Source organism: Giraffa tippelskirchi, chromosome 5 (assembly GCF_054371585.1).
Source record: "Giraffa tippelskirchi isolate mGirTip1 chromosome 5, T2T-mGirTip1v1.2.pri, whole genome shotgun sequence".
In the NCBI taxonomy this organism is placed as follows: Eukaryota; Metazoa; Chordata; class Mammalia; order Artiodactyla; family Giraffidae; genus Giraffa; species Giraffa tippelskirchi.
Window position 1 is genome coordinate 9,163,197 of NC_137279.1, and position 16,464 is coordinate 9,179,660.

The 16,464-nt window shown below is 37.7% G+C and overlaps 1 protein-coding gene across 6 annotated transcripts in view; it reads right to left on the reverse strand.

Moving 5' to 3' along the window:
• The window catches only part of INTS7 (integrator complex subunit 7), an 87,477-nt gene that overhangs the window by 56,056 nt on the left and 14,957 nt on the right, over positions 1 to 16,464 (reverse strand). For 3 of the 6 annotated variants that reach the window (XM_081489733.1, XM_081489734.1, XM_081489731.1), the window contains exons 2-5: positions 12,895 to 13,024; positions 11,579 to 11,725; positions 10,350 to 10,487; positions 3,659 to 3,705 (exon numbers count right to left, since the gene is read on the reverse strand). In XM_081489733.1, the coding sequence (XP_081345859.1) occupies positions 3,659 to 3,705; positions 10,350 to 10,487; positions 11,579 to 11,725; positions 12,895 to 13,024 (462 nt within the window). Of the gene's footprint in view, positions 1 to 3,658; positions 3,706 to 10,349; positions 10,488 to 10,566; positions 11,726 to 12,894; positions 13,025 to 16,464 lie in introns of all 6 variants that reach the window. The other 3 variants (XM_081489736.1, XM_081489735.1, XM_081489737.1) reach the window with 3 other exon arrangements.

A 16,464-nucleotide genomic window follows, 5' to 3' on the forward strand; every position in this document is an offset into this window, starting at 1 on the left:
TCCCACATTGCAGGTGGATTCTTTACCAGCTGAGCCACAAGGGAAGCCCAAGAATACTGGAGTCGGTAGCCTATCCCTTCTCCAGGGGATCTTCCTGACCCAGGAATCAAACCGGGGTCTCTTGCATTACAGGCAGATTGTTTACCAACTAAGATATCAGGGAAGTCCTGTACCTCCTAATTCCTGTTTATATACTTTAATTTTGTATAGATAGAACTAAAGGAACAAAAACACATTGCAGGTGAATTCTTTACCACCTGAGCCACCAGGAAGCCCAAATAGTACACTAGTATTATGTTTAAGTTTATATTATGCTTATATATATTATGTTTATGTAATACTATGTTAGAGGTAATCAAGTTCAATAGTTTTCAAAGTATTTATCTTAATTTGGGGGTGATTATACAGGCTGATAGTAGAAAATATCCTTAAAAGGTACAGTAGAAAGCAGTCATACTTGCTGCCTCTTCCTTCCCATAGCATACCAAATCATACACATATCCATGAACACATGCATATACACAAACTCAATGGCGATAACCTGTTATATTTATAATTTTAATTATTTCCTTCAACACTAAGTCAAAATCAGGATGTGAACAGACAATGTATGTAGCAGTTGCAAAGTTCTCTGAACTTTGTGTAGCATTGCCTTTCTTTACAGCATACACAGCTGGAATTTCATTGTGGACTGATTCCAAAGCATCTTTTCTTGTCAACACTGGAGCTAAATAAACAGAAAGTCTTTGCTTCTACAGCATGGCTTAACTGTGATAGTAAACAAAAAACTGTCAATCATAATGTCCTACTTATATGCCAAAAGCTAATTTATCTCTGCTGATGAGTGCTTTTTGCCACAGTGAATAACTGTTAGTGTGAATACATGACACCATTTCAACATCCAACAGTGGCTTACATCAACTGACTCCCTTACTATTTGGCCTCTCTTCAAATTTAGCCAAAGCAGAGCACCCCAGGAGATGGGAGAGAGAAGAATGAGGTCTGAATATTTACTCCTTGGTTTTCTCTGTGCAGGGTCAGATCAAGCCTGTGTTATGACTGTTTTGATCCTTAAGTTACTGAATGCATTTGCAAGACCATTCCATCTTTGAACTCTTTCTCAATGGCTTTTGCTTTTTCACTCTTCCTGGTTTTTGTCCTTCCTCTGGCTGTCCTTTCTCAATCTCTTTTTTTCTCCTCTTGTATCCACACTTTAATTTCTGGTCTTCCTTGGGTTTGCTAATAAATTATCTTCTTATCCTATGTACTTTCCCTGAGTGAGCTGATATAATCCCATGGTTTCTGCAATCAGCTATTTGCTTTTAAAGACTGCCTCCCCCCTCATTCCTACCCCCTGAATTTCAGATGCATATGTCCCATCACCAATAGGATATCTCAGAAGTACTTTATGCTTAACAGGGCGCAAAGAGAACTTCTGATCTTTACTATGAAACTGCCTGTGCAAAACTTTCCCCATTTCAAGATATGACAACTCCATCATCACAGCTCCTCAGACCCAGGAGTCTTTCCTGATTCTCTTATTTCTCTCACATTCACATCCAAATTTATTAACAAATCTTGTTGGTTTCTATCTTCAAAATATAAACCAAATCTGGTAGTCTTTCCACCTTCACTGCTGTCACACTGGTTCATTTCTACCACTATCTCCTGACCGGATCATTGCAAAGTTTCCTAAGTATTGTCTCTACTTAAGAGCTTCCCCATGGCAGACTCCTGTCTCATATCCCTCCCTTCTCCTCTGCAAGCCTATTCTCAGTCCAGCAGTCAGAAGTTTCTTTGTGTTTACAGACACCTTTACTGAAGGTTTTGTTGTTGTTTCGTTGCTAAGTCATGTTTAGGGAGACTCAAGATTTTACTTCCCAGAAACACAAGCAGCTTAAAATTTAAGGATATTTACTCCTCAAACTCACCTGCCACTTCTGTATGTTGGGCTCCAATCTTCCTCTACCTTGCCCCAATTTCTGTGCTGTGCTTATAGCTGCTCAGTCGTGTCTAATTCTTTGTGACCCCATGGACTTTAGCCTGCTAGGCTCCTCTGTCCAAGGAGATTCTCTAGGCAAGAATACTGGAGTGGGCCCTCCACTATTGCCATGCCCTCCACCAAGGGATCTTCCCAACCTAGGGACTGAACCCAGGTCTCCCACACTGCAGGTGGATTCTCTACCATCTGAGCCACCAGGGAAGCCCACCCCCATTCCTACACTGTGCTTTTCTCCCTTTTTCTCTGTACCTCCTAATTCCTGTTTATTTACTTTAATTTTGTATAAATAAAACTAAAGGAACAAAAATGAATCTTAAATATGCACATTAATGGATTTCTACATATGACTGTATCTATATTCATATATACGCACCACTCAAGTTATACAGAATCCTCCAGCGTCCTAGGAGGCTTACCTGTATAGTTTTCATCAACTCCCTTGCTATCTACCCTGTGTGGAGAGCCCCAGCAGATGGGAAGTTCATGTCAGGTCAGCATACTTATTCCTTGGCTCCTCTACAGGGTCACATCAAGTCTCATTACCCTGAAGGTCAGTATTCCAAAGTGGCCTTCCTGATGTGAATCCAGGTTCTGATAAGCACTCCCTCCCCTGCACCTCAGATGATGCAGGACAACATCATCCCCTCTAGTCTACTCTGCCCACACCTGTGTAAATGGCTCCTTCATTAAACCCTACTTGAATTACCGCAGCTCATGTGTGACATGTTTCCTGCTGAGATGCTGTCTGATACAGCAGGTGTTCAGCAAAAACCTGCTCCATGAATGAGTGATGCTGCTTCTAATGAGAGCTTTCTGCAGGGCAGCCTTTTTCTGAGGGTAGTGGGAAAAGACAAAGGAATAAAGGGAAACCGGACAAAGCTCAATCACTGTATCTTGGTCTTCAACTGAGTGATTCCATAAAAGAGGTAAGAGTATTACCTATCCAAGTCTGCCAAATTACATAATACAAAGACACGCCATTTAGAAAAATACAAAGGAAGTCGTGTTCTCTAGAGTTGTGCAATGCTGTAACCCCAGAGCTTTCTTTTATGACTATTATAAGGGTAAATGGGGTAATACATGTGAAGCACAGTACGGAAGATGCGATTAGAATAAGGCTTTGTAGGCTACAGTAAGCAATTTGGATTTGAGTTTAGTTGCAATTGGAAGATACTGGAGACATATTAGCAGAGTGAAGAGAGCCCCTGAGTTTTCCTCCAGGTCAGAATGTTTTCCCCCTAAAAATACGCATTTCTTACTCAAGTATCACTTGATCAGAAGTCTTCCTTGATCAACAGATATAAAACAGAAACATCTCCCCTTCCATCCTGCCATCTACTCTAGGGACTATCCTTCTCACCTCACCCTCTTCCCACAGCACCTGGTATGTCATAAGTTTACTCATCTATTGCTACCACCACTCCTTCCACCATTAGAATGCAGGTTACACGAGGGCAAGGACTCTGTTTTGTGTAGTATTGCGTCCTACGCACCTAGAATAGTTCTGGCATTTAGAAGACATTTAATAAACATTATTTGGATGAATAAATGAATGAATAGTGACTAGCACACAGTAAGTACTTAATGAATGTTAGCAGCTATTGTTAGTATGAATCCCATTAAGTCACTTCATAACACCAAATGAAGAATACATACCTTGAATCATTTCACTGATTTTGTTACAGATTCCTACAGCAAAATCCCTTTGGAAAGAGAAAACAGTATAATCTTTAAAACCAAAAAAGTTAAATTTGCTTTAGTTTTCTAAGGACTTGTATAGAACACAGTAAGCATGGGAGAAATGCAATATTCCAAATCATAACTAATATTCCTAAGGTCAGGTGCTGGGGATGGGGAAAGAAATGCAACCAAAACCAAAACTCCACACAGCAAGCGGACGTATGCCAACACTGTTCCCACATGATCTTCAAGGAAAGATGCTCTGATTTATGAGCACTGTTGCAATTTCATTACTGAATGCCATTGTCTGAAATACTCAAGGTCACTATCTCAGCCTACAGTGTTCTAGGACACACTTTTAATTAAGAAAAGCTTTTAACAAACAAGCTAATCATTTACATAAACAATAAAAATATACACCAAATATTCTGAATTTTAGAAAAACAGAGTAAGTATGAAGTAGTGGAAATGCAGTGGGAAATATGGTTAGAGCCAAATTATTTAAAAGTGGCCATTTTTAGATTAAAGACCTAAATGTAAGGCCAGATACCATAAAACTCCTAGAGGAAAGCAGGCAGAATGCACTTTGACAAAAATTGCAGTAATATCTTTTGGATCTGTCTCCCAGTGAGATGGAAGTAAAAACAAAAATAAACAATGAGACCTAATTAAACATAAAAGCTTTTGTACAGCAGAGGAGACAATAAGCAAAACACAAAGACAACCTACAGAACAGGAGAAAATACTTGCAAATGATGCAATAGACAACAGATAAACCTTCAAAATACACAAGCAGCTCATGTAGCTCAATATCGAAAAACAAAAGACTCAATCAAAAAAAATGGGCAGAACATCCAAATAGACATTTCTTCAAAGAAGAAAGAAGACATACAGATGGCCAAAAGGCACATGAAAAGATGCCCCTCATCGCTAATTATTAGAAGTGCAAAGCAAAACTATAATACAATGAGGTATCACCCCACACCAGTCAGAACGGCCAATTATCAAAAAGTCTACAAATAATAAATGCTGGAGAGGGTGTGCAGGAAAGGGAACCCACCAACATGGTTAGTGGGAAGGTAAATTGGTGCAGCTACTCTGGAAAACAGTATGGAGGTCTCCTAAAAAACTAAAACTAGAGCTACCGTATGATCCTGCAATCCCACCACTGGGCATACACTCGGAGAAAAACATAACTTGAAAAGATACGTGCACCTCAATGTTAACTGCAGCACTATTTACAATAGCCAAGACACAGAAGTAACCTAAATGTCCATCAACAGGTGAATGGATGAAGAGGACGTGGTATATATATATACAATGGAACATTACTCAGCCACAAAAGGAAGAAATAATGCCATTTGCAGCAACATGGATGGACCTGCTGCTGCTGCTAAGTCACTTCAGTCGGGTCCAACTCGGTGCGACCCCATAGATGGCAGCCCACCAGGCTCCCCCGTCCCTGGGATTCTCTGGGCAAGAACACTGGAGTGGGTTGCCATTTCCTTCTCCAAAGCATGAAAGTGAAAAGTGAAAGTGAAGTCACTCAGTCGTGTCCGACTCTTAGCGACCCCATGGACTGCAGCCTACCAGGCTCCTCCGTCCATGGGGTTTCCCAGGCAAGAGTACTGGAGTGGGATGCCATCGCCTTCTCGGATGGATGGACCTAGAGATTATCATACTGAATGAAATAAGCCAGATTAGGAAAGACAAATATCTTATGATATCACTTACATGTGGAATCAAAAAAAAATGATAGAAATGAACTTATTTACAAAACAGAGATAGACCCACAGACATGGAAAACAGATTTGTAGTTACCAAGGGGAAGGGGGGAGGAGGGATAAATTAGAAGTTAGGGATTAACATACACACACCACTATATATAAAACAGACAACCAACAGGACATACTATATACAGCACAGGGAACTATACTCAATATTTTATAATAACCTATATGGGATAAGAATATAAAAAAGATATATATATGTATAATTGAATCACTCTGCTGTATACCTCAAATTAACACATTGTTAATCAAGTATACTTCAATTAAAAAAATAAATAAAAAATTTTTAAAGTAGCCATTTTCAAAATACTGTATATCTGCAAAGTATTTTCTAAGGTGTTGCTTTTGAGTCTGTTGCAACTGAACACTGAATGTTGCAAAAGTTATCAGTAACATGAATGTTTGGGATAAAATATTATATAATATTTAAGGAAAGATGATACAGATAGTATGATCAAACTTGGTTCTTTCAGTCATGATTCATGACACATAAGGCACTAAATACTTTCACTCTGCAGTTCAATGGATATCTATATAAAATATTTTCTGCCATTAAGACATAATTTTAACATTCTCTGACAAAATGAAAAGCACACGTCAAGTATACAGTGGTTGTCTGCAGGCTAAGCACCATGCAATCATTAGAGTTATGAGATGAACCAGCCATTTTTTCATGAAACTCCCTAACTATTCAGAGCTGGCTATTTGCAGGTATCTTCTAAAAAGAAGAATAAAGTAAGCCTGCAACCTTAAGAAAAATAACTGGGTAAATTTTTTGCCAATTTTAGCTTCTAAACAAAAACTGCTGCTGCTGCTGCTAAGTTGCTTCAGTCATGTCCGACTCTGTGCGACCCCATAGATGGCAGCCCACCAGGCTCCCCCATCCCTGGGATTCTCCAGGCAAGAACACTGGAGTGGGTTGCCATTGTCTTCTCCCAAACAAAAACTAGCACTTCAGAAAACTTGTATCTGTCACTATGAGCTTGACAGCTTAATACTTAAAGCCTTTCCTGATGAGATCAGTGGTGATAACAACAAATACAATCCTTTGATATTTTATGATGGAAAGGGCCAACATTTGGTTGACCTGCATTAACAGAGTGAACCAATATTTTCCCAAAGACCAATGTCTAAGTTATAAAAACATACATTGGTAAGGGATGCCAATGGATTTCAATGTTAATAGTACATGTTCACTGAAACAGTTTTAGAGTTCACATTGCAACTAACTTTTATGAACCAACAATTTTCTAGTTCTGCTGTAGGTCAAGGAAAAATATCCATAATTACTTACAAAGCCTTTAAAAATACTCCTCTCTTTTTCAACTATATATCTGTGAGGCTGGAATTTTTTTGTATACTTTAACTAAAACAACACATCACAAAAGAAATGGTGAATGCAGAACCAGATGTGACAATCCAGCCCGACATTAAAGAGATTTGTAAAAATGTAAAAAACAACATCCCTTTTCCCACAAAATTGATTTTTCTTTTGGAAAAATAATTATTTTCATAAAGATATTTTTGTGTCAACACATTAGGAATTTGTTATTCTTTAAATGAATTAATAATATATTTTAAGTTTAGGCATTTTCATCTCTAATACAGTAAATACCAATAGATGTAATCTATATAAACAAAAAAGCTCTTTGAGGACTTCAACAATGCCAAAAAATGTAAAAGAGATTCTGATCCCAAATAGTTTGAAAATTACTGCTCTGATATCAGCCTTATATTCAGTAAGAAAAAGTAAGCTGTAAATGTCTTTTGAGTACAAGGCAAGAGGTGTATTAGTTATCTATAGACCATCCGTTCACATTTCAGAGTGCTCTTATATTTGTTACTCCTTCTGCTTGGAAGATCCTTCCTCTAGATGGCTGCCTCTTCTTCAGAACTGTTTCAGCTCAAATGCCACCTCTTCAGTGAGGCTATCCCCGATCACTCTACCGAAGGAGCTTACTTAGGTCATCATCATGATGACAAAACTACTTTATTTTTCTGTAACATTAATGAGTAGCTGAAACTACTGTGGGTTTACATAGCAACAGAGCATCCATCTTTTCCACTCGTGTATTCCTGGTGCTTGGAATAGAGGCTGGACATGATGGATATTCACTAAGTATTTCTTAACTAACTACATAATAACTTTTTTAACAAATGCAAAGTTTAAAAATCTGTTACAGGCCTCTAGGGTCAATAAACTGCAAGTCTGAAGCCTGTAGTTTTTTTTTGGTCTAATAATATTTTTAAAAACTCTTAATGTCAGCATTAAAAATATGTTAAGAATATATAGTCTCATTTGCTGAGCCTACAGAATAATCTGATTCTCCAGCTTCTTCCCACCCCAAATTCAGATCTGACAACACTGGTCATAGGCTCCTGCACCATCACTGTCAGCTGGTACCCAGGAGTAGGTACCCTTTCAGATGGCGTTCACATTCCAGTCCACCAGTCACCACTAGAGGTCACCACTCTGCTTGACAATGCCTCCCACGTTGCTGAAGTCATTTGGGTTTGCAATTCCTCCTCTGGGACTAGCTCTTAACAAATAAAACCTTTTTGGTGGCACAGTGGTAAAGAATCCGCCTGCCAATGCAGGAGATTCAAGAGAAACAGGTTCAATTCCTGGGTCAGGAAGATCCCCTGGAGAAGGAAATGGCAACCTGCTCCAATATTCTTGCTGGAAAATTTCATGGACAGAGGAGCCTGGCGGGCTACAGTCCATGGGGTCACAAAGAGCTGGACATGACTGAGCATGCACACCCTTAGAACAAGTTACCTGTGGTTACGGTAGCAGACAGGTAGAAACTGGATTAAATCAATTTTAAAGCCTTTTTTGGTCAACTACTCTAATCTGCTTAAGATCCAAAACTGATAAAGATACGAAGATAAAAATCCATCTGAACTGGCTGAGACACCTGATCTCAAACCAGCTAGTCATTTTCGAGGGAAGTGCATGCATGCGCGTGTGTGCGTGCTGTTGCTCAGTTGTGTCCGACTCTTTGTGACCCCATGGACTGGAGCCCACCAGGCTCCTCTGTCCATGGAAAAGGCGTATTTTCTTGATTTTCACACTCTAATACATTCCGATAAGTACTTCAGACTTAACTATTGCACTAATTTGGTACGTTTAAACATCACAAATCACAAGTATACCATATTGAAGCCTGGTATGTTAAAAACTGCTTCACATAAACTGTTAAATACTGGTCATCAATTCTATAAATGAAGAATTATGCTCTTCCTATGTTACTTAGTCTTAATCTTTCCCAAGATAGATCAGAAATTCCACAGCTGACAAAATTAGCTTCTGATAGTAACACACGAGAAAAACTGAACCAAAAATGATCTTCATAAGCAAATTCTAATACTAAATCACAAATCTATCATCTATATTTAGAAAACTATTTTTAGAGCTATTCCAAGTACATACTTAATTGGACAGATTTAAAGTACTCACACCTTGACAGCGGTGATCAGATGATAAATATTCACTAGATATAACTCTTAACCAATAAAAGTAATTTATAAAAAGTTCTTGCAATATCCATGACTCTCAATAAGAAAAAAACGCCAATTTTCAAAAGCACAAATAGGGATTGTCTTTACTTAGATATTTCTCTTCCTCAATTACTGCCACACCTACTACTTTCAATCAGTAAATAAAAGACTACACAGTTTATGTTCTCTAATCTCCTTTTCCAATGAGTAATCCTGGAATTCTGAAGGTTTGATAAGAGCAGCTGAAGAGATGAATATGCATACAATTAAACTATAAAGAAAGATCGTTGGTGATTAACTATTTCAAGTCTTATCCAAATTTAGCAGAGGCTCTTAATATAAATTCTATTTTTACATAAAAAAATTCATTAGTCATCTGATTATAAAACCAAAACTTGCTCCTAGAAGGATATACAGAAATTTGTAAAAAAGAAAATAAAAATAAGACAATATCTTCACTTAGAGACAATATTTTGATACATATCCTAGTCTCTTCTATTCTATAAATATTTGCTTTTCAAATAAATCTGTAATATCACATAACCCATTATGTAACCTGTTTTCAAATATATTTCTAAAATACATTAGTTATAAAAGCTGATGTAGTATTTCACTGTATGATCCAATTTATCTTATTGGCACACTGATTAGAATTTGTTACTGATTTTTTTTGCTATTATAACCCTATAACTAGCATCCTTGCAAGTAAGTATCAGTACACACTGCTGACTCCTTAGGACAAATTCTTATAGGTGGATTTTCTAGGTCCAAGGGATATACAAAATGCATATTACCAAAATGCCCTCCAAAAAGCAGTGTTACTTTCACATCATCAGTCAGTAAAAGAAATAATATTATTTTTTAGAGAGCATAATCCAGTAAGTCAAACACATTAATAAAACTATGGCCAATATTTCATCAAAAAATAATATATATACGGAGAGAGAAATACTATTTTATAAGATAATAGAGTATGATACCCCAAAGAAGTTAAAATTGGTTTCAATTCCAGTTATTGTCTCTGTCAAACTGTCAGACTTGAGAAGACAGTAAGAAAGGAATAATTTAGTATTAGGACAGTATAGGTTTGGACAAAGCTTTTGCTTCCTAATGAAGCCTTCCCCGACTATTCCAATCCCAGGCTGATCCTGTCCTTCTGGGAACTTTAATTTCATTTACAGTTAATGCCAACATCTGTACTTACCTTTTCTGTTTTATGGATTTAAGTCTTGTTTTCCCAACATGATAGAAACACCCTTGGAAAATACATCGTGCTGTTTGTATTTTTCTATATCTCTTAGTGTTTACATATATAAATGAGCTATTCTATCAAAACCTCTTCTTGGGGAGCCAAACTATAAAAGGCCTAGGCTTACTTCGACTGCGCCGAGAAGTTAGCAGCAGCAAAAACAGCAGCTTCAACTTCTACATTATCATGTGAATCCAGACTCTGACGAATACTATGATGAGCATTCTTCCTCTCAGGAATTATTGATGCCAGACTTCCCAACATTCTATACAAACAGAGAAACCCAAAAGAATGGAAATACAGTAAGTTCAAGGTCAGAAAAGGAAGAAACAGGCAAAGCTTACCAAAACTAAAGTTTGTAGGTCAGTCCATAAATCTCAGGTTAATGAAGTATCAATTTTAGAAATCAGTGACTCAAATTCTGTAAACATTTTTCCATACTTCAACATGGAAGAAAAATTAACATGGTTAATTTAACACGAGCAAAAATTTTTTAAAAATCACCTTGAAGTACATGCTAGGTACCAAAGAGAGCCCAGGAAAAGAAACTTTTGAATTATTATAGTATCAAAATGCCAATTTCCCAATGTTGTATAAAGAAGTCCATTTTAGCACAGCATTAAGAGTCCAATATTTTTGCAATTAAGCAGCCCCACAAAGTAAAAAATAAGACTTCCCAGTCTTTTTTCCACATTAGTAATTACTGGTATCATGATTTGCAAATCTCTCAACATCAAGAGAAGTAGAGGATGTCTCCTGGGGTTCATATCAGAACTGAGGAAGGTATAGTTTAGGAAAGTGAACTTCAAAAATCCAAAGCTTACACATATTAACTTCATAGATGACAGACCTAAAAAGAGGATATGGTTCAAGCTGGCTTTAAAGCTTACAAAATGAAATTCTACCAAAATTTTTTTAATGCCAAGAAAGAAAAGGAAATGCTGAAGAAACTAAGGTGGTTGCACCTGGCATTCACCAAGGAGTCTAGATATAAAATGAGCACATAACCAAGGATAGATACAGAAAACTGACATGAAACAGGAAGAACAAGGTCAAAAGTAAAAGTTCAAAATAAGCGTGAGGCTAAACCATACTCACATCCGAGTTAACAGATCAGAACATCTACTCACAAAAGGAGCATCTCAAACATAAGTTACCAAAACAGTATCACAGACAGTTAGCTGTAAAGCATTTATCAATTGGGATGGTTACCATATTTTCTCACTGACTCTTACTAGAAAAAACAAAAATGAATTCTTAATATTCAGAATAACAGAAGTAAATGTACAGCTTTTTGGGGGTACATAAATACAACTCAAATAATCTTGGGTGACTCAGCGGCATAACAAAGTATACCGGAGTGTGATGGCTCTTGCAACAGGGTCATTACTATGAATCACAGAGAAAATTCTCTTCACAAACTCATCCACATTTAGGATCTTCTCCAAATGCTTCTCACTTTGTTGGGTAACTTTAAGAACACACAGCCTCAGGAAATTGTTTCTAGGAAGAACCACAGACAAAATAAATTAGACCACCTTAGGAAAGTAATATTTAATTAGGAATCAAAGCAACACAAATGATGCTAGTAAGTTTTAGCAACAGGCCAATGTTTTTCAATCTTAACATTCTCTGTTTTATAACAGAAAGAGTCAAAAGTCTGTACAGTCATCCCATGATATCTGCAGTGTGGAGGGGAACTGATTCCAGGACTAGCTCCCCACCAAACCCAAATCCTTGGAGACTGGACTCCCTTCTATAAAATAGCACAGCGCTTGGGCATCCTCTCACATAGTTTAAATCATCTCTAGATTACTTATAATACCTAATACAATGTAAATGCTATGTAAACAAGTATAAGTACAATGTAACTAGTGGCCAGTGGGTGGCAAGTTCAAGTTTTGCCTTTTGGAACTTTCTGGAATTATTTTCCCAAATATTTTTGACCCATGGTTGGTAGAACCCATGGATGCAGAACTCTGAGATGAGTACTAAGCATAAGCAGTTAGCAGAGCTTGCAGTCCTGCAAGAAGGCACCCAAACAGCTGTGACGTAGACAGAAGCCCAGGAGCCAAACTCGATCTCCTCAATCCTATTAGAACCAAGAAGATGGTCTTCCTCCTCTCAAGCTAATTCTACAGTTTCTTTTCTGCAAGTCTGATTAGGTGTGTGTGTAAGCACATGAGTATATGGAGAATGGTGGAAAGAAGTGGGAGAGGGAATGGTGTAGAGAAAGAACAGGTACATATTCAGGGTTTGCTTACATGTTTCAGGCACTTCACAGTGGCCCATAATCTCATGTAACATGTAATCTCATGTTATAAAAATAAATTGTTAAATCAGAAACTTCTCAAAACGACTACACAAAGCCACAGATATTTCCAAACTACACAATTATATATCAAAGTTGTCTTTAATTTTGAATTATCCTGTCCCCCAAAGAAATAAGTACTCTCTGCCTCATACCATTTACTTTGGTTCAAAATGCCATTACACTTCACACCAAAATTTGTTGTGAATTTCCACGTGTGTCCACTAAAACGGTAAAAACACAAAAACAAAAAACCACCATGTGGAAGTCCTAAAAGGCAAAAAGAATACAGACTACAACATAAAACAAAGAAATATGAACAAAAAGTGCTTTAGGACACCAAGGGCTTAAAAAGACTTACCCAACTCTGAAAACATCAGCTAACTTTAGGAATGCAGAATTTATGAGAATGGGGAATGGATATTTCTGAAAGAGCCTGGGAAAGCGGACAACTGCTTCACACTGTTCACCAAGTTTGCCAGATCTTAGACCTATGGAAACCATTAAAAGGGAAGAACAGATTAGAAATTTTTGACTATAGTAAGGCAAAAACAGCAAATACCAACACACTACTACAGACTAAAATTATTTACACAGTAAAATTACAATCATTCTTAACAATTAGATAAAGTACAACAGTAACTCGCTATGTTTTCAAAAATAAAAACGACACATGAAATAGTAATTTTGGAAAGTGCCACCTTAAGATATAGTGAAAGAGAAACTTTTGGTTTTTTATTAAAAAAAAGGGTTGAATTGATTGAATATTTGGGGCCACAAGTAAATCTCAACAAATATGAAAGGACTGAAATCATATTATGTATGTTCTCCATTACAACATAATGGAATTAAATTAAAAATCAGTAAGAGAAAAATATTTAAAAATTTTCAAATATACTGGAAATTAAGCAACACAGTTATTTAAAAAAAAGCAATAAGATGAATCATTGAAAGAATTAAAAGTGTAAAAGAAGAAATCAGAAGAGAAATTTAAAAGAAGAAAAAAAGAAATTCAATCCTTAATTTGCACCATATACAAAAATTAATTCAAAATGAACCACAGACCTAAGAGTAAGAGCTAAAATTATAAGGCATATAGAAAAAAGGAGGAAATCTTTGTATGCTTGTATTATGCAAATAACTTAGATAAAACACAAAAAGTGGGCTTTTTAGACTAAAAGATTAAAAACTGATAAGTTAAAATTTCATAAAAATTTAAAACTTACGCTCTTCAAAATACACTGCTCTGAGAATAAAAAAACAAGTCATATACTGGAAGAAGTACTTATAGAACATGTATCTGATAAAGGACTTCATCCATAGTTCTTACATCTCTAGAAAACTCAGTTTTTTAAATGGGCAAGATGTGAAGAGAATTTCACTAAAAAGGAAATATGGATGGCAAATATAAGCACATGAACAGATGCTCATCATTATTAGTCATCCAGGAACTATAAATTAAAAACAACAGTAAGATAACACTACACATCCACTAGAATGGCAAAAAATTCCCAGTCCATCAACTGGTGAATGAATAAACAAACTGTGGTATCTCCATACAATAGTCTCCTACGCAGCATTCAAGAAACTAAGATCATGGCATCTGGTCCTATCACTTCATGGCAAATAGATGGGGAAAAAATGGAAACAGTAACAGACTTCGTTTTCTTGGGCTCCAAAATCTCTACGGACAGTGACTGCAGCCATGAAATTAAAAGATGCTTGCTCCCTGGAAGAAAAGCTATGACAAACCTAGACAGCATATTAAAAAGCAGAGACATTACTTTGTCAACAAAGGTCCATCTAGTCAAAGCTATGGTTTTTCTAGCAGTCGTGTACAGATGTGAGAGTTGGACCATAAAGAAGGCTGAACACTAAAGAATTGACGCTTTCGAACTGTGGTGCTGGAGAAGACTCTTGAGAGTCCCTCGGACTGCAAGGAGATCCAACCAGTCAATCCTAAAGGAAATCAACCCTGAATATTCATTGGAAGGACTGATGCTAAAGCTGAAACTCCAATACTCTGGTCACCTGATGCAAAGAGCCGACTCACTGGAAAAGACCCTGATGCTGGGAAAGACTGAGGACAGGAGGAGAAGGAGGTAACAGAGGATAAGAAGGTTGGATGGCATCACTGACTCAACGGACATGAGTTTGAGCAAGCTCCGGGAGATAGTGAAGTTCAGGGAAGCCTGGGGTGCTACAGTCCACGGGGTCAGGAAGAGTCAGACACAACTGAGCGACCAAACAACAGCAGCAAAAAAAAAAAAGGAAGCCACTACCGATGCGACAACACGGGCAGATCTCAAAATCATCATGCTAAATGAAAGAAGTCAAACCCAAAAGACTACTGTATGACTATATATTACACAACATTCTGGAAAAGGCAAAACTATGAAGACAGGAAGCAGAAAGTGGTTGCCGAAAGCTAAAGAAAAACCGACTACAAAGGGGCACAAGGCAAGTTCTGGGGGCGAAAGAATCATTCCAGGTAGTACTTTCATGACTATATACATTTGGTGAATTTTATTACACACAAATTATGCCTCAATGAATGATTCCTTTTTTTATTTTTTGGCTGAGCTGCTTATGGGATCTTAATTCCCAGATGAGAGACTGGACCCAGGCCCTCAACAGTGAAACCACGGTGCCCTAAATGCTGGACCACCAGGGAATTCCCTCAGTGAATTTGATTTTTCAAAAGTCCAACAAACAGTTAATGTTGAATCCTATAAAAAAATTCATTAAGAATGAATATACTGATATGAAATTAACAGTATCACCTTCAAATAATTCTTTTATTATTTTGCCACTTATAAAATGCTGATTATATCTGCACAAGAATAAGTGCCCAAGAATACCTCTGTTCAGTAGTTTGTTCATTGTTTAAAAATGACAAAGGAAATGTCTGTGGTTAAAACAAGGAATGCCGCTCGCCACTCAGTCCTACAAGGAATGAGTCACTGATCTACAGCACACCCTGAAAGGAATTTAGGATAAAGAGCTAGATGAGGTGCTCTGTGTGTTAAGGAAGACAGGCCAAACATGCCCTTAGGCAGTTATATTTCAGGGGGGAAAAATTTATGAACCTGGAGTCCCACATTTTCCCACACTTAGAAAAGCACTGACGTCATTAACCGAGATGTGTGCTCCTTGAGACTGTCAGTAACCTACCAAGATGTCTGCACATACTCCTTAGTCAAAATTGCATGATACACTGACCTCTCCCCCTACCTCTTCAGAGTGATTTCGCAGAGCTTTCTGGAAAGCTGTCTCCAGGGCTAGAGTACTCAGTGAGACACTGACTAAAACTCAGCTCACAGCTCTTACACTGTGCGGTTGATTCCCAGCGAACAGAGGGCTCTTTCCTAGTTGCCCCTTTGTCTCAATGTGGAAGAGTTTCACAAAGTAAATGTGCACATGCAATTTCTACAACTTACTAAGGAATTAAGTTCTGTAGGCACACTCAGGTTAGTTATCTGGTACTTGGAACAGATTTCCTCATAGGAAAAAAAATAGCACCATCAGTACTTACAGTACTCTGTAATCTAATGGCTGCTTATAATAAAAGTTCCTAAGGGAAAATTAATCTCTAATTGGGATATTCAGAACATATCCCTTCTTTGCCTGCTCCCCTTTCCCTACACACCTCACTCACCAACTTCCATACACACAAAAACTGCCACTAGGAGCTCTTGGAGGCTTCTTCCCATTAAATGCACCAAGTGCCAATAGAGACCTTCTACGTGACTAGCAATGGCTCCTGAAGCCTTGAAAAGGGGGTCAAGGGACACAAAGACAGGGCAGTGAAGGACACAAGGCAAGGGAAGGAAAAGAAAGGCAAGCCTGAGGACAGAGGTGAAGGCGCTGAGAAGGGAGAGACGTGCGCTTATGTACGTGTGCTGGGGGAACAGACTGCCGGGAAATCCCA